Here is a 24,997-nt window from a genome sequence, read left to right on the forward strand (position 1 = left end):
CTGTTTGAGAGAGTTTAAAGTAATTAACAAATATATTTGAAATAATCGCCTTGTTTTTGGTAAGACAATGCATTTTTATGCTTGAATATCTCATATTTTTTTCTCAAAAGTATATATTTGTATGGTGCACGCGTGCTTCCAAAAAAAATGTATTTTTTTGTGTGTCACTTTTTATATGCTTTCTAAATCCACACCTTCAAGTAATTTGAGTGGTGCAAGCACTAGCACTGGCACCGGAGGAGCTAAAACAGGATTGCTTGGAAGTGGTGGTGGTCTTTTTGGCAAAAAAAATCAACCAGCAAAACCACAAAATCCTATTATTAATAGGATTAATGCATTAAAGCAAGCATATGATACTAGCTCTTCTCAATGTAAATTTATTGCAATTGTTTATGATGCTGCAGGTCCATCAAACAAAAATAGTAAAGTTAATTTAGAACCAGACATTAAACAAATAGCAGATGCATGCAATCCCGATCCAAAACTGTATGTTACATCTATAATTGTTGGATATGAAGGAATTACTTCTCGTGTCAATGTACAGAAAGAAATGATCTCCAAAATGCAAGAAAAGCTTCAAAGTATGAAGAACAAGATCCAAGAATTAAATGATGATTTCAAATCTTTACTTTCAAACAGAATTCAATCAATTACAGAAAAGAATAACGAAATTCAGCAAATGCTCATGTCTGTTTTAGAAAACACAGAAGTTAAGGCTCTTTCCGGCTTCCAACTATCTAGAGAAGAGCAAGAATTATTAGATGAACTTCAAAAGATGCAAGAAGAGGTCAACAAACCAAACCAATACATTGCCGCACTCAATACATTATCTCTGAAAGCTAAGCTCGTTCGGGATTCCTTAATTGTCCCGCCATCCTACAATTTGGATGCATCAACAATTCAAAAAGCAGAAACCGTTCTGAAAGCGAATAACACTGGATTAGAATCAATTAGCAAATACATAAAAACCGTTGATCGACAACTCAAATTTATGGAAGCTGCAATGGCCGAACGCGATGGAACAGCTCCAGCAGTTGTAGAGTCTGAAGAAGAATAATATTTTTGTAAATTTGGTATAATAAACTATAGAGGAATTATTTTTTTTAATTTATTTTTCTTTTTTTCTCTAAATGCTAATGACGATAATTCTGATGCTAGCTACAAGTATCATTCAGCTAGTTTAGAGCTTTGAAACTCTGAATATTTTTATAATCTCAAATTATATTGGAATTCATACTATTAATAGAGCAATATGAACTAAAATATGCAAAGATTCGTATGTTTTATTCACAGTATTCTGAATTAATTTGATTTTCAAAAATTTCAATAAAAAATAATAACATTATTTATATAAATTTCTTTATATAAATCCTTGTGTTAGAGATCTTTAACAATGAAAATGATCTGATTATCTAATAATATTAATATTAATTTTTGATGAAAAAAATTAATAATAAAGTAAGTTTAAATCAAATATAAATTCTTTATTATAGTAACACTGTATAAAAAATTATATATATCCGCCATTTTCGGAATTATTTTGAATCATATCAAGATAAGGTTTGTAACTCTGTTCAATTGAGCTCAGAGTTATGACAATCCAGTAATGGCTCTCCTTCTTTTCAGCGGGACCGTATACATATCCAGCCAATTGCTTTGCACATTGTGCGGCCAAATTTGCATCATTTGGATTGGTATACTGCCTCATGATGCACTCATGAGTGACTGTGAGCCTCTCTCTTTGGTCTCTCCATACGTAAAACTGCTTCATAACGGCAGACGGAATTTGGCCGGATCCAATTTTGTGGGAAAGATTGGATTTGAGGAATCCAATGATATCATCAAGTGTAGTACCTTGGTTTAAGGCTTCTCTGAAGCTGTTAGGAGAAATGAAAGCTGATGCAAAACCTGGAAATTCGTAAGTTACGTTTGCGAACTTTTTAAGAAGAGCTGTATGTAATGGACTCTTTGGAAATGCTGTAATCTTGAAGTTTGTATCGATAAGCATCCATCCTTCCGTTTGAAAAATGTTGGATTTGCCAAAGAAGTTTAGAATTGATTTTGTTGGATAGAAGTAATCTCCATCGATGTAAACAAGCCCGATAGTCTTGAATGGACTCAGAAGTTCTTTCTGAGTTGGCGTCAAACTCGTAATTGGATATCCTTTCGATAATTCCATGGAACCTATTTTTAGAAGGAATCTGAGTGAGCTGTGCAAATCCTTGGTGAATTTGAGATAGCATTTAACAATTCTCCAAATTTGCTCCTTTGGAGACAAAAGTAAAAATCTGTGACCTTTTGGACAAAGATTTCCTCCAAATTCCATGAGCTTGGCATCTGATAAGATCTTCTTTGCTTCATTATCGATGTTGTCGCGTAATTTCAACATAAAACTTAAAATAGATTCTAATTGATAGTTTGAGAAGTCATCAAGGATTTTTTCATCGATTGTTGGGAACTTTGATTGGTCTAGTTCATCAAATGGAACGAAATTTTCATCTGGTTGGTCATCTGGAGCAAATGGATTTTTCTGGCGTACAAATGCTTTTTTATCTTCAACATATGTACCAAGTAAAACTTCACGAACTCTTTTGTTAATAATAATCGAGCTGTTATAGCTGTTTTCTGAGATAGTGTCTGTTACAATGTAAACTAAATGTGCTTTAATTAATTTTTTAATTGCATTTATTAAGTCGTTTGATTTTGACTTGGGTGACCATTTTTCTACTTCAGATCGTGGAAATCCGCGCTCAATATAAAGAAGTCTAAAAAGAATTTGTTGAGATAATGGAGGAAGCAATCTAATATACGTTCTGCATGCATCCTGGTCAGAAATGAGATTGATTACAAAATCTTCTGGCTGCTTGCGAATATATTTAAATAGTTCTTCCATCTAAAAAAAAAATATTGTCACTTTTTATTTTGCTTTAGTCAGAAAAAAAAAAGAATGATGTTGCACAATATGTAGTAGTTTCGAACATAGACATCGCATACTTTTTGAGATTGCTTGAAAAAGTTATGGTGAAGGCACTCACCTCTTTCTGATATTCTCTCAACTCTTTTGACACATAAGCTTTTTATCCCATTCTTCTAAGGTCATTATAAATCATTATATAGTACCTAATACGGCTGTTATACTTTTCTGCTATTAAAACAAAGATATTTTGATTTTTCGAAAGCATCTCAAAAAGTGGTAAGTTCACTATTAATTCAATTTGCCTTCTGATTGGATTGATGAAATAAACTCACCACCTCCAGCCAATGGGAATACAAGATTATGAGGTACATCCTCCTTGACTTTTTCACCAGAACTGGCCATTATTCTGTATATATATGTCATTCATTCAAAAATTTCAATATTGTTTTGACTTTTTGAAGGGTCTCTCTCAATTCACTCATAGGTTATTGCACAGATTACAGGGATCAAAAAGTCGCAATATGAGGTTCGTAAAAAAAACAGACCATATTGTCCAATTGAAAGTTTCTTATCAAATTGAATTTGCGGTTTTAGGCAACCACTTTCCTCAAAATTTTTATTCATGCTGAGCCTTTTCTACGCATTCTGTTTATCGTTGAAAATATCAATCAATGATATCGAATATGAAGGTTCTTCTCTTGATGATATACTAAATAATAATCGAATCGAGAAGAATTCAGTAAAAACTATCCATGTTTTATCTGGTGATTTTGACATGAAAGGATTTACATCGAAAGAATACTTAAATCTTATATCATTTGAACTCGAAAATGGCTGCTATAGCGGTCTAATTTCAAACGATAATTTTGGATACTCTGATTCTCTTAAAATTATCAGAATATACAGTGAAATAACAACAGAAAATAGATTCCTATCAAATTGCACTAACATTGAAGAAATCTGTTTCACTAACTTAAAAAATGAGACTGTTAATACAGACTATGCATCATCAAATATTCAAAATGTTACATTGATTGGTCCAACAACAATTGACAATTATGCATTTAAAAACTGCAGTAAACTTATATCAGTTTCAATTCCAAATGCTATATCGATGGGTTATGACGCTTTTACTTATTGTGAATCTCTCAAGAATGTGAATATGCCTCAAGTTAAAATTATAAAAGGTTCTGGATTTAGTCATTGCATAGTTCTCGAAACAATTAATATTGAAGAAGTAATAACACTTGATTACTTAGTTTTCGAAAAATGCAGTTCACTCAAGAGCATTCATATGCCACATATCTTCCTCCATCTGCGTTTTTTGAATGTTCATCTCTTGAAACAATTAGGTTCGAAAATGTCACAACAATTGATGAAAATGCATTTATATATTGTAAATCTCTCAAAGATGTATATATTCCGCATCTCATAAATATAAGTTACAGCGCGTTTCAAAATTGCTCATCGCTTGAAACAATCGATTTAGAAGAAGTCACAACAATTAGTGATAATGCCTTTGAAAATTGTGTATCTCTTAAATATATAAATATTCCACATCTTATAAACGTTAGTGAATCTACATTCTCTCATTGTGTAAAACTTGAAACCGTAAGCTTACAGGAAACTATGGCCATCGGAACCGAGGGATTTTCCCATTGCGAATCTTTGAAAAGTATTAATATTCCTCATCTCAAATTTATTGATTATGGTGATTTTTATGACTGTTCAGCAATTAAAACAATCGAATTTAAAGAATTAGCTTATCTAGGGAAGTTCGCTTTCAGTGGTTGCGTGTCACTAGAGAATGTTCAACTAAATTCGTTAGAGATTATATCAGGAGATTGTTTCTCTGATTGCATGGGGTTGTCTAACCTTAATCCATCATCTGTAAAAGAAATTAGAGGTGACAATGTGTTTAGAAATTGTATCAATTTAAATACTTTGATATTAACAGGCTTGGAATTTGTTAATTCACATTTTGATAATATATTTTTCTTATGCGATAATCTCGAACATATTTACTTTGGAAATATGCCACCTAATAGATTTAGTTCTGAAATTTCATTTAAAGATGTGGAAATTCATGTTCCATCCTATGACTCATGGAAAAACTATATTCCTCAATCTGAAAAAATATCACAAAACCACTATAAATGGTATGATTACGAATTTTCATACCCTCCTGATCCACCATCTAATACACCCGAGCCAAATTCCAACCCACCTAATCAACATAGCAAGATATTAACTGTGATCATTATTGTTGCAATTATTGTGATTATCATTACAATAATTTCAGTAATTCTGCTTACCAAAAAGAGTAGGAAAGAAGAACTTCTCAGTTCACAGTCACTTTTAACCAAAACTGAATGAATGAGCTTTTTATTGTTTATTCTAGAGTCAAAAAAAGAAAAATGAAATCTTGAGCAAGATTAATGACTACTCGCTTTCATCTTCATTTTTGAATTCAATCTATAAGCCCAAAAAGGCACAATTTTGAATTTGTTGAGTTGAATTTTGAGATATATCTGTATTTGTGAAGTTAAATGAATATTACATTTATATAAGCTATTTATATATATGGTATTCGTTGTCAATCGAAAGATAATAATTGAAATACATAAATTATTCTCAGATAAAATCTATATAATATTAGCAGAATCCACATTCATATCATGCGTAATTCATATTCTGTATTAATTATTCTGTAAATGGCTTAAGTAATATTGTATGACATCAATCTAAAGTAAATATAATACTTATCTGATTTATTTTTGTTTTTTCCATAAGCTTTCAAGATAGATATTGAGATATAGTACTGAATTTAAAAGTGTTTGCAATGGATAATTAACTTCCAAAATAGATAAAATTTAAACTATGTAATAAAAATTTACACAAACACAAATCAAGCAAAAATGATTAAAATATTGATCTTTATAATTTATCCCAAACAATATTTAGATCTAAAAGAATGATTTAAAAATAAACATCTATAAATTTATTGAAAATATAAACAAAATAAATATAAATTATTGACCAGTTAATGAAGCAATTTCTATCAACAATTCCGGAGAACAGAACTTTGATAAATCGACATCCTCTGACATTCCTTTCTTCCTTCTTGTCTTGAGCACGAAATCTCTTCCCAAGTAAGAAAGAGGTGCTGGTCTCAAAGGCATCAAAGAAACAGAGTTGTCGAGAGGATTTGATTCAACAATTCTCCATTCACTGAACCAAGAAAGAACGTAAGCATTTCCATTTGTTCTTGCTCTGATATCCACTTCCATACCAAACATATCAATTAAAGGAACATCAGCTTTAATAATTATATAAGGAGTTCCATCCAAAACTTCATCTTTTCCTTGTATTTTTCCTCTTCTTTTTTCTAAAATTGTCATTGCGATTTCTCTTTCTGCTTCTCCACTTATATATATTTCGCAATGATAGTATGGCTCCATGAGTCTTGGTGTTGCTGCAAGCATCGATGCATAAACAGCCTTTCTAAGCGCTGGGAAGATCTTCACCATTGGAATTCTCGCGTTTTCTTCGCAATTCAATGAACAAAGTTTAAACAAAACTCCGCGAATTGGTTCTTCGCAAAGAGGTCCTTCGCTTGATGACCAAAGGAAACCACTAACTAATAATGGCTTTATCTGGTCAAGAACTTTGGAAGTTCCGAGTGTTTCGTCAACCAAAATATTTGGTCCTCTAATTTTGTCAGGTCCAAAAGAGATGACGTTTTCACTTTGATATTCAGACCATCCATTATTTTGTAGTTTCTTACTTGTGTCGTCAACCAATGCTCCATTTGTTAGATCATACATTACATTAGTTGTTAAAGGTTCCGCTGTAAGTCCGATCGAAGAAGATTCGTCAATTGGTGACTCACAAATTGTGACACTTTTATGATTAACTGTTTCACAAAATGAGACGAAAGGATCGGAAACTTTGACTTCTATTGACGCGAAACAGTTTCTTACATCATTTAAGACACAATCAAGGAACAATTCACCAGGTCCCGATATCGATGGCTCGATTTGCAACCCGAAATAAACTAATCTCGCAACAGTTAAGCTTCTAACCATTTCTTGATGGTCGTTCTGGTTCAAGGCCTCGACAGAGACCTTCATGAGACTCTCTGGTACGTGTATTGGTGTAAGACCAGACTCCATAAGCTCGGTAAGTGTGCAGACCCCTTCTAATTCTGGTGTAATCCCCTCAATTAAAACAATCATTCCCTGAGTTGCTTCTGGACAAGGAGTTGCGTATCTTGTGTGGGAGATAAAGGTCTCTCCTATTGTTACGTTCTGTACTTTGGTCCTGTCGTCATCGAATTTCTGTCCTAAGGCGTATAATTTTTGTCCTGGTTCCAAATTTCCTTTGAAAACTCTGGCATAAGCTCTGATGACTGTTCCTGTGGAATCTGTACTGAACTTTGCTACTCTGGCAACAATCTGAGCATTGCCAAACGATCTGTCAACAGGAGAAGGAAGATGAACCGAAATTGAATGAATTAAAGATGAAAATGTGCCAAAAATCCTCGAAAGAGCAATTCTAAGAAGAGGAATCGTGTTCATTTGTTTTTCTTTAGCGGAAAGTTTGATTTTAAGTGTTTTCGACCAAACATCTGGTTCTTCCGAAATTACTTCGCAAAATGCTTTGTAAAGTGGTCCTAAAATGTAGTATTCGAATGGATGAGGAAGATCATCGGGATCTACATCACTAGGAAGTGCATTTTCATGCCAGATTTCGGTTGTTTGGGGATTTACTTTAAATTTACCCCACATTCTATGGGAAAATGCTTCGGCTTGCGGTTTGCGCATGTACATGAGGCCAATAGAGTAGCATGTAAAGCAGAGATTGTACTGGGAAGCTGTGAAAATGACGTTATTCAAATCTGGAGAAATTTTTTGTTTTGAACCATGAATTTTTAGGGTTTGGTTGACTTTTTCTACGATAAGATTGATCTTTCTCTGCATAAGATCTGGAGAATACTTTGCTTCAAGTATTGCTCGATCAATTTTCGTAATAACTAAGATTATTGGAAGATTTCTCGAAATTACAAGCTCCAAAAGTCGTTTTCCGCAGCCAATTAAGCCTTCCATTATGTCCACACAGAAAGCAACACCGTCAGCCATGTCCAAGCCGCATTCTACCTGTCCAATAAAATCTGGATGTCCTGGAGTGTCAATTAGGTTCAATGCGTATGATTTTCCGTCAAGATCTGGCTCTATAAGTGTCATTACTTCTGTTGTGATTGATAATTGTCTACGCTTCTCTAAATAAAGACGATCTGTCCATGCGAGTCTGTCAAGTCTTCTGCCTTCGCCTACAACTTGGTTTGTAATATCGTGTTTCGTTAATTCTTTTTCTACAATGTCTGGATGAGTTTCTTTGACTAGACAGTCGATTAATCCAGTTTTTCCATGGCCAAGAGCACCAACGAAGGCAACATTTCTAATTGAGGCTGTATTTTTGAGTAGATCAATTAAAAACTCTGATGAATATGTTGTTTGAGGGATTTCTGAAGGATTTAAATCTAATGAAATTTTTCTTTTTGTATCTGGTGCAATAATTGGCTTGGTATAGTCCTCCCTATCTTCGTCTTCATGTTTAACTTCTGTATATGGCTTGTAAACATCTTTTTCAGAAGGAAAATATTTTTTATCATCAGGAAGAACGTAATTTGAGGCCTGAGGATTAACAGGATCTGGTGCCTGATCAACTTCGCTTTCATCTTCTGATGAATCAATATTTCCTATAGGATTTCCAAATTCATCAAAATTTCCAAAATTCATAATATGATTTGATCTGTATTTCTTTTATCAGAAACATTATTCTTATTGTATTTGCTCTGATATGAATACATATTTGTCCTATAACTATCCATATTGGCAAATTTCTTGTTAATTCTCCAATATGTAAGGGATTGGTTGGATGGTGTCATTAGCTTAGTTGCAACATTCCCTTCATAAATTCCATCACTCTATACTTATTCTAATTGGCATAGATATTCAATAATTTTATTTCTCTTATATATTGAGAGAAAAGCCTCATAACGTAGTCCATACAAGAAAATAACTGCGATTATTAATTGATCAAAGATGGAATAAATTAGTTGATCAAAATGATTTTTATGTGAAGGGTTATTGGCGTGATGCGCCAACAGACACATAAAAATTTCCTCAGAAATTCTGAAAATGTCGAAAGCCGAATTAGCACAATTAGAAAGAACAATTCAACGAAAGCAGGCTGAGCTCGACCAATTAGAAGACCAAATTATTAATGGAAAGCAAGATAAAGAAGCTAATTCAGAAGAAATGAAGCGTTTTAATAGATTACAGAAAATGCTTGATAAATACAGAAAATTTTTGTTTGGAGAACTTAACAACGTCAACATAAATCCAACCGGAAATCTTGATGATCTTACTTCGAAAGTTTTAGCAAAATATAATAACGCAATTGCTCGTAAAGAAGCTGAACTTGATAAATCGATAGATGAATATAACAAAACTGTCAGAGATATTAAGGATTTAAGGAAAAAACTTGCAAGTCTCCAAGATTCAGCCAACGAAGAAAAATCAAAGAGGGATGAAGCAAAAAGAGCAAAACTGCAAGCAATCAAAGATTATAAGAATCAAATTTCGGAAATTAAAGATAAGGTTTTACAATCAAAATTGGAATTTCAAAAATTGAAATTCCCAACAATGGAATTTCAAGCTCTCCTCAAAGGAGTTCGCCAGAACCTAGGCAAAGCACAACCAAATCTAAAGTCATTCCAAGATCAAATCGATGATCATTGGGAAAAGGAAGACGATCTCGAAAAACAATGTGACGATTACATCGCTAAAATGGAGAATAAAATAAATCAGCTCACCGATCAAATAAAGCAGACAAAAACTGACATTGAAAAAGCAAAAGCTGCTCAAAACAAATTTAACACAGAACAAACTGAAGCTGCAAAGATTAGAAATGAAGTTGCTCAGATTAAACAAAATCAGAAACAATTTTTCTCCAAGTTTAATAATGAAATCTCAGCACGTAAGTTAAATTGGGGAATGAAGATTGACAACGTCGATAAGACATTATTTAACTTAATTGGAAATCAAATGCAGGTCAGTGTTTCTGAATTATCAGCAAGTAATCAAAAATTACTTGACAAGAAGGATCTTATCCAACCAGTACGCCAAGTTGTCGCCTCTGATATAAAGCCAAGCGTTATCCCAGTTCCTCCTGCAGGTATTAAAAAATACATTGAAATGCGAAACGAAGCAACGAAGTTGTGCTCTGATAAACAGGAAATTAAGTATTTCCTTTACGGACTTGATAGACTTATACAGATTTACAAGCAGAAAAAGAAACAAAGAGACGATTCGAAGGCAAAATACGAAAAAGACCAAGTTACATTCGAAACAAACTATCTGGCACAAGTTACCATTGCACGTAGAGGTAAGGTTAGATTTTAAATTTATAACTAAAAAATCATCTGTTCTTTTGTTAAAATTCTTTTGTTTTTAATAATGTTCAACGCAATCTTATCTAAATACCACAATTAAATTTGTTATTTTGAGATTTTATTATAAAATCATTATCTTCCTTGATCTATTTGAAATCTCTTTCATCTTTATTAGCATTTTTTCTTTCAGCATATACCGTGGTAGATTGAGATGGGTATTGCAATAAAATTAAAATAAAATTAAAAAATACTAATATTTACAAACAAAAATGGAACTGAAAATAACTTAAAACACAGATGATTTCATTGACTTTGTACTCTTGAAGTTTCTTGTCAATGTTTTTCTGCGCATTGATGCAGCATTTGTAGGAGTGTCATCAATAAGAGATGTAATATGTTCATCAATAATTTTGCATTTCTTATTGATCCAATTCAATAATTCAATACATCTGTCTTTGTTTTCTACATTCTTTTGAACATCTTTCATTAAAGAAGCATAACGAGTTGAATTAATAAACTCAATTCGCGATATTACTTCAATTAGATGTTCCTCATCTTTACCAACTGGTTTTTGGTAAGCAAATTTAATAAATTCTTCCCACCATGGGAATTTTCCGATAACTCGAAGTCTACTTTGCTGTGCAGCTCTATTATATCGAGCTCTGGCTGACTTAAATCCATATTTCTCAGAATCTTCATAAAATTTTTTAACTGCGCGCTCTCTTCTTTCATTACAATGGTTAAGATATTGGACCATCTCGTTGTGTTGTCTAATTGCATATTCATCTGAAGCACTGATGATTTGACGTAGCTTATTTATTGAGCCATCAGTACAATTGATATGTTCTGCGAGACTTGGTCGTCTAGAGTCATTGTCACTTACTTGTTCAACAAAATCAACAGATCTAAGATTATACATTGCACTTTTATAATTATCTGGTAAATCTATGAGTTCTTTTCCTATGTTTGAGTATCGAAGTGGTTCTTTATATGGTATGTATTGCGGATTTTCTTCCTTTAATATCTTACTAAGAGGAACCCCTCGTTTAACTCGCTTTATTCTGATTGAACCTCTTTCTAATTCTTTTTTAAATACATTTTCTCTTATATTTTTGTGAAGTGTGCATTCATTGCTTTGTATTTTTTTAATAACTTGGTCTACATTTGGTGTAAAGGCTTCGATATCATTTTTTCGCTCAATTATTTTAATTTTTCTAATAGGTCTGCTCGATTTTTGGGTAGTTTGACGTGGTTCCTTGATTTTTGCTAGTGTAAGCTCAAAGAGTTCCTCAGCATTATCATCAAGAAACATTTAACGTACATTTTCGATTGATGTTATTTAATGGAAGATTCATTATTGTCATTCGTAGATTACCCAGATTCCAAATTTATATGTATCTCAAAACTTTATAAGCAGATAACTTTTGATTTGAACTATTATTGGTATCATGAACCAATGAGCTTATCAATATTGGATGACTATGTTATAATATCATTAAGATGTGAGCACTTTGTATTCCTATTGGATAAATTATCAAATATTCTTAAAATATGCATTATCTTTCATCCAAAAACCTAGAGTATAGATCAAGAGAGTTTCCTTATCTTAGTATCTAGCATTGTATATGAATCATAATTTTCGAAAATGAAGAATATATCTTATATAGAAAAATAATCAAGGTAATTAAACAACAAAAACAAAACATTTATTTCTTAAGCATCCTTCTACTTGGCGGTGTGAACGATGTCGGCACTACACACTTCTTTCCTATGAATTTTGGTTCAAAAGATAATTGAGGGACTTTTATCGTCCTGAGGGGAACTTCCTCCTCTCCGAAATGTGACTTGAATTGTCTCCTTGCACTCTCAGTGGCTGTAATGTTGAATCTTGGAATAGCAGGAGATTGGCTATCTTCATCATCACTTAGTTCTTCAAATGGTTCCAATGTTCTCGGATTTAATAATCCGATCGCCAAATTTCGAGCATCTTTAGTATCCAAATCTTCTCCAGCCAACTCACAATTGCCTGCTTCGAAGCATGGAACAGTTATTTTCGACCGAGGATCAAATACTTTTTGTTGTCGAAAAACTGAAACAGCTACATCAAAAGACTCTCTGTATCCTGGTGGAAATGCAACTTTTCCGGTCCTTTCTGCAGCATCAATTGCTTTTTGACCACTTCCCGTCTGACCAACTAGTTTGAACGCCGTTCTTATGCCAAAATTAGGTGCAGATGGTAGATAATCGCATCCTGATAGAACGCATGCTTCAAGTATCATTCTAGGAGTAAATGACTTCAAAATTGGAACATTTATTAGATCTGCATAGCTTATAGCATCGCAATTACCATCTGAGTCGAGTCTAAAGATAGTAAGAGGGCATTCGTATGGAATTAAGTCTGAATCTTCTGTGATTACGAAATCACAAATTTTATTTCTGGCTAAATAAGAAAGTTGCGCATCAGCTTCGTATGGAGCAACGAAAAAATCAATATGCTTCTTGCGTAATGACTTGAATAATGGGAATAATACTTGAGGTGAAATATCTATTGCTTTCTTATAGTATTCATATGCTTCTGATGATAACCCTCTTCTCTCTAATTCATCTGCTTTCTGTAAACTTGTATTTCGAAGAGCTCTTCTCTTTTCATTTGTTCCGATTTTTGCTGGAAGTTCTCGTCCGTCAAAAACTATAATAGGTTTTATTCCATTGTCGATAAGCATTTGAGCTCTTTTCATAAAAAATGAAATATAGCTTTTGCATGGGAGATTCTTTGCGATATCTTTAGCACAGGAAATACATCCGCGATGGAGCCATACAAATCCATCGACACCAGCTGTTTTTCCTTTGAAATCGCCAATCTTGCACTTCCTAAGTACAGGATGAATAAGAGAAAGAAGCCCTGTAATTCCCATTGAGCGAAGGGAACTTCCCTCCGCACTCTGAAAATATAAAAGCATGAACAATTGCTTACTTTAAAATAGCAAATACATGAATCGTAAATTAATTATTAATTACATTCAATATTTATGAGATATGATCATATGGAAGCTGAATATTGAGATATTGATTTGAACACAGAATAATATGCTCAACCATAAATAGTATATGTATTCTACATTGCCAAATCAGATTGAAATCACATTGTTGGTGATAATTCAGTTAAATTTTATCGAAATGTAGAATTTATAGAGATAATGGAGTTGTGTAAGTTATAAAACTATATGGAAATCTAAGAAACATCATATTCAAAGTATATAATTCATGATTTGATGGAATTATACAATTAGTTTTCATCTTTACAAAGAATCCATGTGAGGATAGTCATCTTGAATTGTTCTCTTAATGTGTTATTGTTATTTCTAAATTTCTTACTTTGAAAACAACTACAATACATATAATAGATAAAGAAAACCTATTTATTTAATCCTATAAAAAGAAACTTAATATTTTTATTTTATTCATCTTGTTCTTCTTCTAATTCGTCTTCGTCGTCATCATTGTCATCCTCATCACCATCATCCTTAATCTGTTCAATGCCAATATCATCCTTTGGCTGTTGTAAATCATGGTCATTCTTAATATAACTATTAGTATCTTCCTGGAACTTCTGTCCTTCGTTGTATCCGAGCTTAGCTTCCTGTTGTGCGAGGTATTCCTGAGAAACCTTCTTATCAATGAAGAGCTTCAATACCTTAGTGATATCTTGTGGTTGTACTTCCTCGCTGTGTCTTCTATTAGCAACGAGGGAGGATGTAGCGATAAGCTGCATAGCGTATCTGAGTGATCTTTTATCTGCAATTTTTGTAAGAAGTTTGAGGGCTTCGTCCGACATTTGGACATCTTCTTCTGTGCACCTCATTTCGAGGATTTGTCTGAGGTCATCCTCGGCGTATGGCTCTGTAGGGATGATTGTAAGACGCTGGACCATATCAAATGGGATACCATGTGGAGAATATTCTTCTGTACCACGAATCTTTGAAATACCACGGTTTGAGGCCATGATAATGATTGGAGCGTTCTCAGATTCCATGGCGCGGTTAAGGAATGAGAAGCATTCGATATCAAGCATATGAACTTCATCGATGAATAAAACACCTGGAATAACTTCAGCTTTCTTGCTATCCTGCCATTGAGCAACTTGGTTGTTGACAGAATCTCTGACTTCCTGCTTGATTTCACCAGTATCACCAGCGAAAAGAGCAAGGAAACCTTGATTTCTGCTGTTGACAACATCAATTTCGTGAAGTGTCAATGTATGAACTGTTTCGCGCTTTGTTCTGAGTTCGTCTGTTGGTGTATTGACGTATTTGATCTGTGGGCCGGCAGCATCGAAATCTTGAGCATGAGCAAAGGAGCGGCCAAGCTTTGTCATGTTGGATGTGGCAAGATCGTAGGAAATGACATCACCAACTGTAGCTTTCAAACGATTTAATTGCTCGATCATTCTTGGACCGAGATCATATTCAGCTTCCATATCAGTTGTCTTAAGAACAATCCTGCCTGTACGCTGTGTTGTCTCGCCAGATGGTGCATCGATGTCAATTGAAACGATTTCACCTTCGATAATTTCAGATGCTTCATGGATTTTAACACCGATTGAGCGTCTGAGTGCTTGTGTGAGTGCTTCTGTCTTGTTCATCTCAAGAGAGAAGACTTCTGAGCCTGTAATTGATGTAAATGGTGTATCTGGGCCGAGTGATTGTGATAATGCGTGTGCAAGAGCTGTTTTACCTGTACCTGGCTGTCCTGCAAGCAAAATTGCACGGCCAGCGATTTTTCCGGCTTGGATCATCTTCATGACGACACCAAGAGCCCTACGTGCTTTGCATTGTCCGACTAAGCCTTCTGATTTTGGACGTGCTTCAAGCATATCATCTAAACCAAGGCCACGGATGTGAGAATGTGCAGCAATTCTCTCAAGTGGGACAGCTGTGACTTCTGTCTCTTTGGTAAGCGGAACTTGTACCGACATTCTTTTTGAATGTTTGGACAACTTACGGAAAAAGTGACGTTTTCCGTTTTTTATTTTTCTCAACAATTATAAATAACGAATTATCGCGGCTACTCTAAAATTTTAACAATTCAAAAGTAGCAGTTAGATACTGTTAGTTGTATTGGCTTGGCATTGCATTCAATACTTCCATTACAACAAATTAACACAGTTAATGAAACCTTATTAGATTTCCTTCAACGAACAAAGTCACACTTCTCGAGGATAATAATAAATTGAACTTGTCGAGTATATGTTCCCTTAAATGTACATTTCTTTTACTGAGTTATTTTTTGATTTTTCCAATTTTTAAATTATTTTTTTGAAAAACAATCCAATTACATTCGAGTTTTTGTTAATATGTCTATTTGTACTTACTAATTATTGATTTCCTTAATACATTACCTAATATTTCGTTATTTCTTCGTGAATAAAACGAAAAATGTTGTTATGATACTAGCTATTCCATTTTTTCGGCGTTATTAATTAATACAATCGAGCCATAAAGTTCTTTTTTATCAAATCCACTGTATTTTTTTGATGAAATATGAGAGAAATTAGATTTGGTATAGCATACAATATTTATATGAATATAAATGAACTTTGTACATTCAAAACATTTCCAATATTGATGAGATATTTCGAGATAAATGAATTTTTCTGTGTATTCGAGTTTCATTTGTTTTTTGCTATACTTTTGGGTGACCTAATCAATACGCTTAAAAACATATAGTTTTTTCAACCCTGTTTCTTCCAAAAAAAATTCAAAAATAACAAAATGAAATTAAAAAATATATTTTAAACTAATAAAAAATGATTTTCCGAATTTTTTTGAAAAACAAATACAATTTATTTTTACTATAAATTTGAAAAATCTTATTAATATGTCAAAATTAATGTAAAATGTATCAAATTTAAATAAAAGATCTCAAATTTATAGACTAATATGAATTGTTATAAAGGAATTCCTAATAATTTCCAATGTTTATATAAGAGGTTCCATTTCTTGAGAAAATAAGCAAATTATTTAAATTTATTGGTTCTATATCCATTGTTATTCAGTCATTTTAATCGGTTGTTGTTTCTCAAACAAGAATAATAGCTATATCATCTCCCATTATCCATATTTCTTGCTAATTTTTCAAAAATATCACACAATTTATAAAATTATATTTATAAAATAACAAATACAAAATAATATATAATATGACTAATGCTTAAAGCTTCTTGAGGATTGAAGTATCTCCCAACTCTCTTGGGAAGAATATTTGGGAAATAAGTACAATGAATCCAAACAAAAGTATAACTGCACCTACAATAATGTAAGTTAACCCGATGAACGAGTTCTTTCCGCCGAAATTAGTAACTTTGGAAATAACGATATGTTTTTCTCCATTGAAAAGAGAAACTGGGTAATTATTTTGAATGGCTATTGAATATTCGCCAGCAGGGAGGTAGCAGTTGATACATCTTGAATAAACTTTATAAAAAACTGGTAAAGCAGCAGCTCGCATCCATACTATGAAGTGTTCATTTCTTTGGTCGTTAGGAAATGTTTCATTATCCTCGATAAGCCACTTAATTCCTTCGGTATAATTCGAACTTAATCTTTTGAATAATTTATCTCTATCTGAACGCCAAGAAATACCAGCTTCACTAAAATTAGCAATCGAAGTATTCTTCCATGCAAACGTATCATTGAACAATGATAAAGCAACGGCGCCTGAAGGAAGAAGGAGATCGGCTGGTTCTTTGGATTCATTGACGGATCTGAAATCGCCACATTCAGTCATACTTTCATATTTGACGTATTCACCACGTAATTGATTATCACTTTTTGAAAAGATATATCTTCTATGGTTTTGGTGGAAGTTTGTAAGTTTGTAATGCATGTATATATTGCCTTTAATTTCCTCGTTAATTGTGAATGTGATTCCGCATTCGTTATCATTTCCACAAATATTGTCATATCTAATATCATAGAATGGAAGATGTGCTAAATAAACGTATAACAATACTCCAATGATTATCAATATACCTCCTAAAAGGAAGAGAATAAAAGTCGTGCAAAAAGGAGTGAAAAGAGGACGCCAAGCAACAATACGTTGTTGCGAAAACACTGTATTTGTTGTAACTGGTGGCCCTTCCTCTCCATTTGGACCCTTTTTAGGAGATTCCATGATTAATTTTTGTGGATCCTTTTAACGATAGGGTCTTCTCAAAATTTTATCCGTTCATTTCATTACTCTCCATTCTGATGCACAATTTTAACATTTTGCTTTTTCAATAGATTTAAGATTAAACACAAAATTGAAAGGAAATTGAGTCAATTTTCATTTAAATTCTAAAATTGGAGATTTAAACTACCCACACATGGGAATAAATGATTCATAATTTATTTTTTTCATGATCGTTTGATTTATTCTTTTAATTGGACTATCGTGGATGGGAAATATATGAAATATCAATGAATGCTTGTATGCAATCCAGTTGTTAAATAACAAAGTTATATATAACTCATTTACGAGATTTTTTAATCAAATGTTAAAATAATCAGTTGCAATTATATTAAACGAGTTAGATTTTTATTGTAGATTGCAGGTATTCTTATACAGCATTTAATCAATCAAAGATTATTATTGATAAATTTTATACCAATGAATTTTGGACATTAATACATCATGGTGGCATATAGATATACTTTTATTCTTTTAGCTATTTAGTAGATATGTCAAACTGATAATAGTCTACAATTATCAAGGATTTAAAAAAAATCTCTCAAAACAGATGTAATTCCATATTGGATGCTAGAATGGAAACTAGGGCAACTAAAACTAATACTTAAAATCTTACAATAAGTCAGTCGTCACCTCGAAGAGCGTTGGATAAATAAATTAAAAAGTGACAATTCTATTATGGATACAGGAAAGGCAGTTGACATTAAACAACGTCAAAAAAATCTATGCGATAGGATAGTAGACCTTACAGAAAGAATTCATGCACTTCAAGTACAACTAGGCTCAAGAGCTTCTAATTTTCAAACTTATCAACCTGTACTAATTGGTATATTAAGCCTTGCAGTACTAATCTATTATCTTTGCCATTCAATTGTTGAATAAATGTTTTGTAATTTATTTCTTTCCCAATACAATAATTTTTTAGAATTTACATACCGAAAATTATCATTCTCGAACAATAAAATTCTTCACCTTTCTAAAATTAACTCATTTCTACATATATTGGCACAGAATAATGAAATAACGTTCCAATCAATTTTTCATTTTTTTTTATAGATTAAATGCTTAGATATTTAAAAAACTCTATAGTTTTTATACGCATTTAAACGATTTTTTTATTTGATAGATAATTTTTTTATAAACTTTATAAAATTTCCCTAAATTTAGTGGAAGTAAAGATCTGAATCTCCGAACTTTGGATCTGATGTAGCGTTGAGACCAAGTTTTCTCATTGTTTCAGCGTTTGTTGGTGAAGGAATTGTTGTTGTGTGAACTTCACAATCCTTGAGTTCGAAAACCTTTGAAAGGCAAGCTTCAGCGATTGGATTTGTAACACTGCAAACGCTGAGAGCGATAAGAACTTCGCTCATGTTGAGTGATGTTGTCTTTTCATGGAGTTGACCCTTTGTCTTAAGGATTGGCTCCAAAACAGTTGGAGAAAGTAATTTGATGTCGATGGAAATACCAGCAAGGTGCTTGATAGCATTAATGAGTGTTGCAGCGCAGCAATCCATCAATTCAGATGTTCTTCCTGTGATTATTGTGTGGTCTTTGTCTTTAAGTTGGATGGCCATTGATGGGGACTTTGATTCTTCTGCTCTTTGGTGAGAAGCTTCAACAACAAGTCTATTGTCAACTGTAATATCGAGCTCTTGCATGATGCACTGAATTCTTGTAACAGTTTCTTGATCAACACGGCCGAATTTGTAATCGCATGAAGCATGGAAGTATCTGCGGATGATTTCTTGTTTAGCAGCATCCTTAACAATGTCATCGTTGACAATACCGTAACCAGCCATGTTTACACCCATATCTGTTGGAGATTTGTAAACTTCTCTGCCCTTGATCTTGAGGAGGATGTTCTTAAGAACTGGGAAGACTTCGACATCGCGATTGTAGTTGATTGCTGTCTTTCCGTAAGCTTCAAGATGGAATGGATCAATCATGTTGACATCCTTAAGATCAGCAGTAGCTGCTTCGTAAGCAAGGTTAACTGGATGCTTGAGTGGGATGTTCCAAATTGGGAATGTTTCGAACTTGGCGTATCCAGCATCGATGCCTCTCTTATTTTCATGATAAAGCTGAGAAAGGCATGTAGCAAGCTTACCAGAGCATGGACCTGGAGCTGTAACGACAACTAATGGACGTGTTGTGACAATATAATCGTTAAGTCCGTAACCGTGGTCACTGACAACTAAATTGATGTCTGTTGGGTATCCTGGGATTGGATAATGTAAGTAGGTCTTGATTCCATTAAGTTCGAGTTTCTTTCTGAAGGTGTCAGCATTGACTTGTCCACGGTATTGAGTAATAACAACGGAACTGACATAAAGATCCATCTTTCTGATGTTATCAATCTGTCTGAGAACATCGTTTTCGTATGTGATGCCAAAATCGGCTCTGATCTTATTCTTCTCGATGTCTGCTGCGTTGATGCAGAAAACAATTTCGGCAGTGTCTTTGAATTCCTGAAGAAGCTTTATTTTGGCGTTGAGGTCGAAACCTGGAAGAACTCTGGCGGCATGATAGTCATCAAACATTTTTCCACCGAATTCAAGGTATAACTTATTGCCAAATTCGCTGATCCTCTTTCTGATATTCTCAGCTTGCTTCTGGACGTAAAGATTATTATCAAATCCTACACTCATTGCTTCTTGCAATTAAAAAAATGCAAAAAATTATCTTACAAAAAGTGAGAAGAGATTGAAAAGAGAAATTGTCTTTAATTCAATAGAGATGTGGTCGGATTGACAACACTCGAATACTAAATATTTATAGTTACTAGATGTAGATTTTAGCAATTAAAATTTTATCTTATCACCTAAAAATCCCATGAAGTGATTCGAAATTCAATGAGATGTTTTATAGTCTCAATTGAAATCCGAACTTGTTTTTAAGTTATAATATTATTTTAACCCCTATTTAGAATTACTTTGCGACTTAGATTTTGCATTCAATTTTTTTTGAATTAAACACGAATAACTGGTGTAAAGTCTCAAATTTGCTATTTTTATCCATAATTCTCCTAAATTTATAACGAGAACATACCAATACAACATGTTCGCTTGCTGTTCTTACGCTATTCTTAAAAAACGCATTAATTGTTAATTCAAAACTCTTTCCTTCAGGAACGAACAACAATAATGAATGCATTAAAAAACATAGCTTAATAAAGCAATCTGTTCCCTTTGGATGGAGAATCTATAAAATTGCTGATTCCAATCCGTCATTTTATTTTTGTCAAAGAGTATTTTTATATCTGTCCATTTGAGAAAAAGTATAGAAAGGATTTGCAGGATGAATTTTGCCAACATATTTATGCTATATTTATTAACATGGAAGAGGTTAAATAGTTATATTTTTATTTTTATATAATATTATAAGCAAATTTAGAATTTTATCCTAGATATCACCTAATTTTTATACGCTAAGTCTTGTATAGGATTGCCAGTTTATATAAACTCCAAAACTAAAAATGTAAAAGTGAATTATCTGCTATTTATTGTAAAATGAAGACACCAATAGTTAAAATGCTGAAAAATAGTGATTTCTATTTCGAGAATTCAATTGTTCAAATTAAATATGATTTACATTTGATATGTTAGTGTTTGATAAATCCTACATAGCAAAATCTATACACATACTCAGTTGTATACAACAGACTTTCTTAATGTATCATAAATTACATATTACCAATTCTTGAAACGACATTTGATATTCTATAAAACTATCTTAGAAAAAGTTATGAAAATTACAAAGATATGAGTTAAAACATGCATTTTATGCAGATTTTATCATGAATATAGACTTTTTGCAAGTTGAGAGAAAATTTTACTCAATATGGGGATTTTACCCTGCATGGGCTCTTTTTTTGTTATAATCTTATATACCCGTGAATATTTTTTACTGTTTTATTTCATTTATTAATGTCGCAAAATGAACTTCTATCTAAAGCTAAACAAAAACTTCAAGAAATGAATAAAAAAGTTCACAATGCAGCAAAAATATCAGATAAACATCGTCTTAATAAGGCAGAAAATGATACTCCTAAAGTACAAACAAAACAAAAATTTAATAAAGCCGATTATCTTTTTGAATTAACAGAAAAAATGGTTGCTGATGGATTTGATGCAGATGAGGTAACCAAATATATTGAAAAATTGGAAAAATTATCAGAAAAATCAGAGCAACATCTTGAAAATAATGAAATAACAGTTACAAAAGAAATTAAAAAGATAAACAAGTCATTACGACAATTTCTAAATCCAGCAGATAAGTCATCAGAAGCTTCTTCGGTTATATCTAGTGAAGAAAATAACAAATCATCAATAGATAATAAAACACCTCATAAGGAAGAACAAAATCTTCATAAGCAAGATGAAGGACCAAGCTATTCAGAGCTTGCAAGACGAAAAAGTACTCCAACACCTAAAAAGACTCCAGAGCAAAGAGAATCTAAAATTCCGCACTACACGCCAACAAAGATTCCTAAACATAAAGAAAAACAGCCTGTTCAGCCAGAGCCAAATGATGATGTCCAGATGACTGGCGCCGGAGCACAGTTTCTTGCTTCTCTTGCCTGTGATGAAGAAGATGATAATAATAACATGTAAAAATTCTGTTTTTATTCAATTTGTAATTATCCACTTGTAAAAATTCACATTGATACCGAAAATTTCGAATTTATTAAAAAATCAATAGGGCACGCATATTAGCATATAAATGTGAATTCCATGGACACGAATATTGTAATTTTGACCATTTTTTGATTGAAGATTTTTTAAAGATTGTACAACATATATAATTTCAGTGTTGGAAGTTATGCATTACTATATTTTATCATAGAGTAGTTTTCACATTGTTTATTTTCTTTTTAAGTAGTAAGTTTCAATAAAAATTATTTTAAATTATCATGAAATCGTAAAATAATGACTGTATATTGTCTTATATCATCTTAAAAGGAAATGTGTAGGTAGACTGATACTAAGATGGTATAAATCAAGCATTCGATCATTCTATCGGCCGCACGTTAATTTTATTTCATGAATCATCCTGGATGCCTGAAGCTTAAACCAGGCCCAGATAACATTGCTATACTAACACCACAATCAGTAAAAGGCTGCCATGAAGATGTAAAGAAACTTATTAACGATATTGGAGCAATGTCAACCAAAGTTCAAGGTTTGAACCATGTCATTACTACATTTTCATCATTTTGTAATGGTGATAACAGAATATACATGCTTATTAGCGAAGACAAGAAACAAGCGTTAGGATTTGTAAAAGTTGGCACACGACACCTCTTTTTCTGGGATCACACCGGATCACACCGAGAATATACAATTCTTGCACTTTTGGATTTCTTTGTCGTGCCTAGTTCTCAAAGAAAAGGATATGGAAAAACTCTAATTGATAAAATGCTTGCAACCGAAGGAAAACAAATGAAAGACATACCAATTGATAGGCCCTCTCCATTATGCTTATCTTTTATGAAAAAACACTTCGGATTATCCGAATTCACTCCTCAATCCAATAATTATGTTATATTTGAACAGTTTTGGGGCGATGATGAGAAAGAAGAACAAAATAAAGGATCAGGTTTACCATATCTTGTTGGAAAAAGTCGAACACCACGAATGGTTACTCCAACAACGACAAAACAACAGAGCTCTGCTTTTTCACAGACTAATCAGCCATATGCATACAAAGCGCGAACTCCTGTTCGACGTCTCAATCCTATTACATGGCTTCCGTATTAATTATGTTTGTATCTTAAAATTAATATTTGTAATATACTATTGAGATAAAATATGAGATATTCAAAAAGAAAAATATATTTGCTTACGAAAAACGGCTACTCCTTCAATATTCAAGCATTATATTTCAATTTCATCTTAATATTTATTAATGTACTTATTCTCTCCCAAGCATTCAAGTATTCTATTTGAATCAACACAAAGTATAATATTCTTACCTCGTTCTAAGATGGAAATTAAAATATTTTGAAAAGTTGATAAAATGAATTTTTAAATAAGTATATGATTGAGTTATTTGGCACAAATAGTTTTTAAGTAATCTCTTACTTTACCTTCTGCAACCATCAGCGCAGTTTTTCCATTATTATTCTTTGCTTCTTTATTAGCTCCAACTGAGATAAGATATTTAACAACATCAAGATGACCATTTTGTGATGCCCAAATGAGGGGAGTATATCCATAATTATTCCTTGCTTCTAAATTAGCTCCATTAGAGATAAAATATTTAACAACTTCAAGATAACCATTTTCTGATGCATAAATGAGTGGAGTTTCTCCATATTTATCCTTTGCTTCTTTATTAGCACCAACTGAGATAAGATATTTAACAAGGCCAAGATGACCATTTATTGATGCTTCAATGAGTGGAGTAGACCCCAATTTATCCTTTTCTTCTTTGTCACAACCACATTCGATGAGTGATTGAACGAGTCTGAGATTTCCCTTTTCAATTGCAAAATAAAGAACATTCCTCTCAGAATCCCATATAAATTTTTTAGGAGCAATCTTTTGCCAAAGTCCTGCTTCGATTGATTTTGAAATCATTTCATGGTTTCCTTTCGAAGAAAGTTCATCAAGGAATTTGTAAACAGTTTCAAAATCATTAGATTCCTTAAGTTCTGTGATTTTAGTTAAAATATCATGTGAATGATTGAAATTTTGATTAGTTACATTGATAGTGGGATCATTGGTCGCATTCTCACTTACATTTTCAGTTTCATTTTAAAATACTTTGGATTTATCTTGAAATGCTTCTGTTTTATTAGTAGAATAGCTTGTTTCTTTCTCATTATGTTTTAAAAAATCAATAATACCATCAAATATACTGAATTTCATGTATTTTTTGACAGATTTCAGAACTGAAACGACTTCTTCGAAGTTTTTGATAGTAACATTTGCTTTTCATGTACAGGTATATAATCCTTTGGCATTGATAGTTGAATGAGATTGTTTCAGAAGAGTAACATATTGATCTGCTGTCAAACGTGTGTATTTCATGATTGTTTTGATATATTCGATATCAAATATATCGAAGAAGTTTTCATTATTAATATAATCGCTGATATGAGCAGCAATGTATTCGAAATTCGGATCCATGTCCTATTTCGCTTTTTTAAAAAATTCATAACTTTACAAAAAAAAAAGACCATTAGAGTGCTCAAGTGTACTTATGATATATCATAGAGCGTACTTATAAATATTGATGTATAAATTCTAAGTGGAGTGCGGGACAAATTTGCCAAATGTCACTTTTTCAATAACCCTAAATTACGCTTTTCTAATTTTTTTAAAAAAATAACCTTAAATTATATTTGAAGAAATTATGTCTATGATATATGTTTTATGCTAGAATCT

The 24,997-nt window shown here is 32.6% G+C and overlaps 13 protein-coding genes across 13 annotated transcripts, besides 2 other annotated features; 5 read left to right on the plus strand and 8 right to left on the minus strand.

Moving 5' to 3' along the window:
• Nucleotides 1-52: 52 nt before the first annotated feature.
• On the plus strand, nucleotides 53-1,094 carry TVAGG3_0166190 (protein localization to nuclear inner membrane; the record flags this gene model as incomplete). The annotated part of the gene is made up of 1 exon (XM_001325247.1): nucleotides 176-1,057. One exon carries the CDS (start codon nucleotides 176-178, stop codon nucleotides 1,055-1,057), a length of 882 nt encoding a protein of 293 aa, XP_001325282.1.
• Nucleotides 1,095-1,475: 381 nt separating this feature from the next.
• TVAGG3_0166200 (phosphorylation of RNA polymerase II C-terminal domain) lies at nucleotides 1,476-2,905 on the minus strand (the record flags this gene model as incomplete). The annotated part of the gene is made up of 1 exon (XM_001325248.2): nucleotides 1,511-2,893. The coding sequence occupies one exon, from the start codon at nucleotides 2,891-2,893 to the stop codon at nucleotides 1,511-1,513; it is 1,383 nt and encodes a 460-aa protein (XP_001325283.1).
• A 1,281-nt stretch (nucleotides 2,906-4,186) lies between these two features.
• Nucleotides 4,187-5,293, plus strand: TVAGG3_0166210 (surface antigen family; the record flags this gene model as incomplete). The annotated part of the gene is made up of 1 exon (XM_001325249.1): nucleotides 4,187-5,293. The coding sequence occupies one exon, from the start codon at nucleotides 4,187-4,189 to the stop codon at nucleotides 5,291-5,293; it is 1,107 nt and encodes a 368-aa protein (XP_001325284.1).
• A 630-nt stretch (nucleotides 5,294-5,923) lies between these two features.
• TVAGG3_0166220 (116 kDa u5 small nuclear ribonucleoprotein component family) lies at nucleotides 5,924-8,850 on the minus strand (the record flags this gene model as incomplete). The annotated part of the gene is made up of 1 exon (XM_001325250.1): nucleotides 5,950-8,718. One exon carries the CDS (start codon nucleotides 8,716-8,718, stop codon nucleotides 5,950-5,952), a length of 2,769 nt encoding a protein of 922 aa, XP_001325285.1.
• Nucleotides 8,851-9,062: 212 nt separating this feature from the next.
• Nucleotides 9,063-10,508, plus strand: TVAGG3_0166230 (uncharacterized protein; the record flags this gene model as incomplete). Its single annotated transcript, XM_001325251.1, has 1 exon — nucleotides 9,121-10,386. The coding sequence occupies one exon, from the start codon at nucleotides 9,121-9,123 to the stop codon at nucleotides 10,384-10,386; it is 1,266 nt and encodes a 421-aa protein (XP_001325286.1).
• A 111-nt stretch (nucleotides 10,509-10,619) lies between these two features.
• Nucleotides 10,620-11,688, minus strand: TVAGG3_0166240 (uncharacterized protein; the record flags this gene model as incomplete). The annotated part of the gene is made up of 1 exon (XM_001325252.1): nucleotides 10,663-11,688. One exon carries the CDS (start codon nucleotides 11,686-11,688, stop codon nucleotides 10,663-10,665), a length of 1,026 nt encoding a protein of 341 aa, XP_001325287.1.
• A 394-nt stretch (nucleotides 11,689-12,082) lies between these two features.
• Nucleotides 12,083-13,310, minus strand: TVAGG3_0166250 (5'-3' exodeoxyribonuclease protein; the record flags this gene model as incomplete). Its single annotated transcript, XM_001325253.1, has 1 exon — nucleotides 12,083-13,291. The coding sequence occupies one exon, from the start codon at nucleotides 13,289-13,291 to the stop codon at nucleotides 12,083-12,085; it is 1,209 nt and encodes a 402-aa protein (XP_001325288.1).
• A 464-nt stretch (nucleotides 13,311-13,774) lies between these two features.
• TVAGG3_0166260 (RuvB-related reptin and pontin family) lies at nucleotides 13,775-15,367 on the minus strand (the record flags this gene model as incomplete). Its single annotated transcript, XM_001325254.2, has 1 exon — nucleotides 13,834-15,351. The coding sequence occupies one exon, from the start codon at nucleotides 15,349-15,351 to the stop codon at nucleotides 13,834-13,836; it is 1,518 nt and encodes a 505-aa protein (XP_001325289.1).
• Nucleotides 15,368-16,585: 1,218 nt separating this feature from the next.
• Nucleotides 16,586-17,560, minus strand: TVAGG3_0166270 (aminophospholipid transmembrane transporter protein; the record flags this gene model as incomplete). Its single annotated transcript, XM_001325255.1, has 1 exon — nucleotides 16,587-17,549. The coding sequence occupies one exon, from the start codon at nucleotides 17,547-17,549 to the stop codon at nucleotides 16,587-16,589; it is 963 nt and encodes a 320-aa protein (XP_001325290.1).
• A 1,141-nt stretch (nucleotides 17,561-18,701) lies between these two features.
• TVAGG3_0166280 (protein of unknown function (DUF1846) family) lies at nucleotides 18,702-20,308 on the minus strand (the record flags this gene model as incomplete). The annotated part of the gene is made up of 1 exon (XM_001325256.2): nucleotides 18,770-20,254. The coding sequence occupies one exon, from the start codon at nucleotides 20,252-20,254 to the stop codon at nucleotides 18,770-18,772; it is 1,485 nt and encodes a 494-aa protein (XP_001325291.1).
• A 1,211-nt stretch (nucleotides 20,309-21,519) lies between these two features.
• TVAGG3_0166290 (uncharacterized protein) lies at nucleotides 21,520-22,280 on the plus strand (the record flags this gene model as incomplete). The annotated part of the gene is made up of 1 exon (XM_001325257.1): nucleotides 21,533-22,219. One exon carries the CDS (start codon nucleotides 21,533-21,535, stop codon nucleotides 22,217-22,219), a length of 687 nt encoding a protein of 228 aa, XP_001325292.1.
• A 368-nt stretch (nucleotides 22,281-22,648) lies between these two features.
• On the plus strand, nucleotides 22,649-23,365 carry TVAGG3_0166300 (alpha-tubulin acetylation; the record flags this gene model as incomplete). Its single annotated transcript, XM_001325258.1, has 1 exon — nucleotides 22,649-23,365. One exon carries the CDS (start codon nucleotides 22,649-22,651, stop codon nucleotides 23,363-23,365), a length of 717 nt encoding a protein of 238 aa, XP_001325293.1.
• Nucleotides 23,366-23,653: 288 nt separating this feature from the next.
• TVAGG3_0166310 (ankyrin repeat protein family) lies at nucleotides 23,654-24,187 on the minus strand (the record flags this gene model as incomplete). Its single annotated transcript, XM_001325259.1, has 1 exon — nucleotides 23,654-24,187. The coding sequence occupies one exon, from the start codon at nucleotides 24,185-24,187 to the stop codon at nucleotides 23,654-23,656; it is 534 nt and encodes a 177-aa protein (XP_001325294.1).
• Nucleotides 24,188-24,863: 676 nt separating this feature from the next.
• Nucleotides 24,864-24,892: a terminal%2Cinverted (terminal inverted repeat of MuDR-4N1_TV transposon ID:TVAGG3_0166320).
• Nucleotides 24,864-24,997: part of a mobile genetic element that runs on past the window's edge.

The sequence above is a fragment of the Trichomonas vaginalis genome, chromosome IV (assembly GCF_026262505.1).
Source record: "Trichomonas vaginalis G3 chromosome IV, whole genome shotgun sequence".
Taxonomy (NCBI): Eukaryota; Parabasalia; order Trichomonadida; family Trichomonadidae; genus Trichomonas; species Trichomonas vaginalis.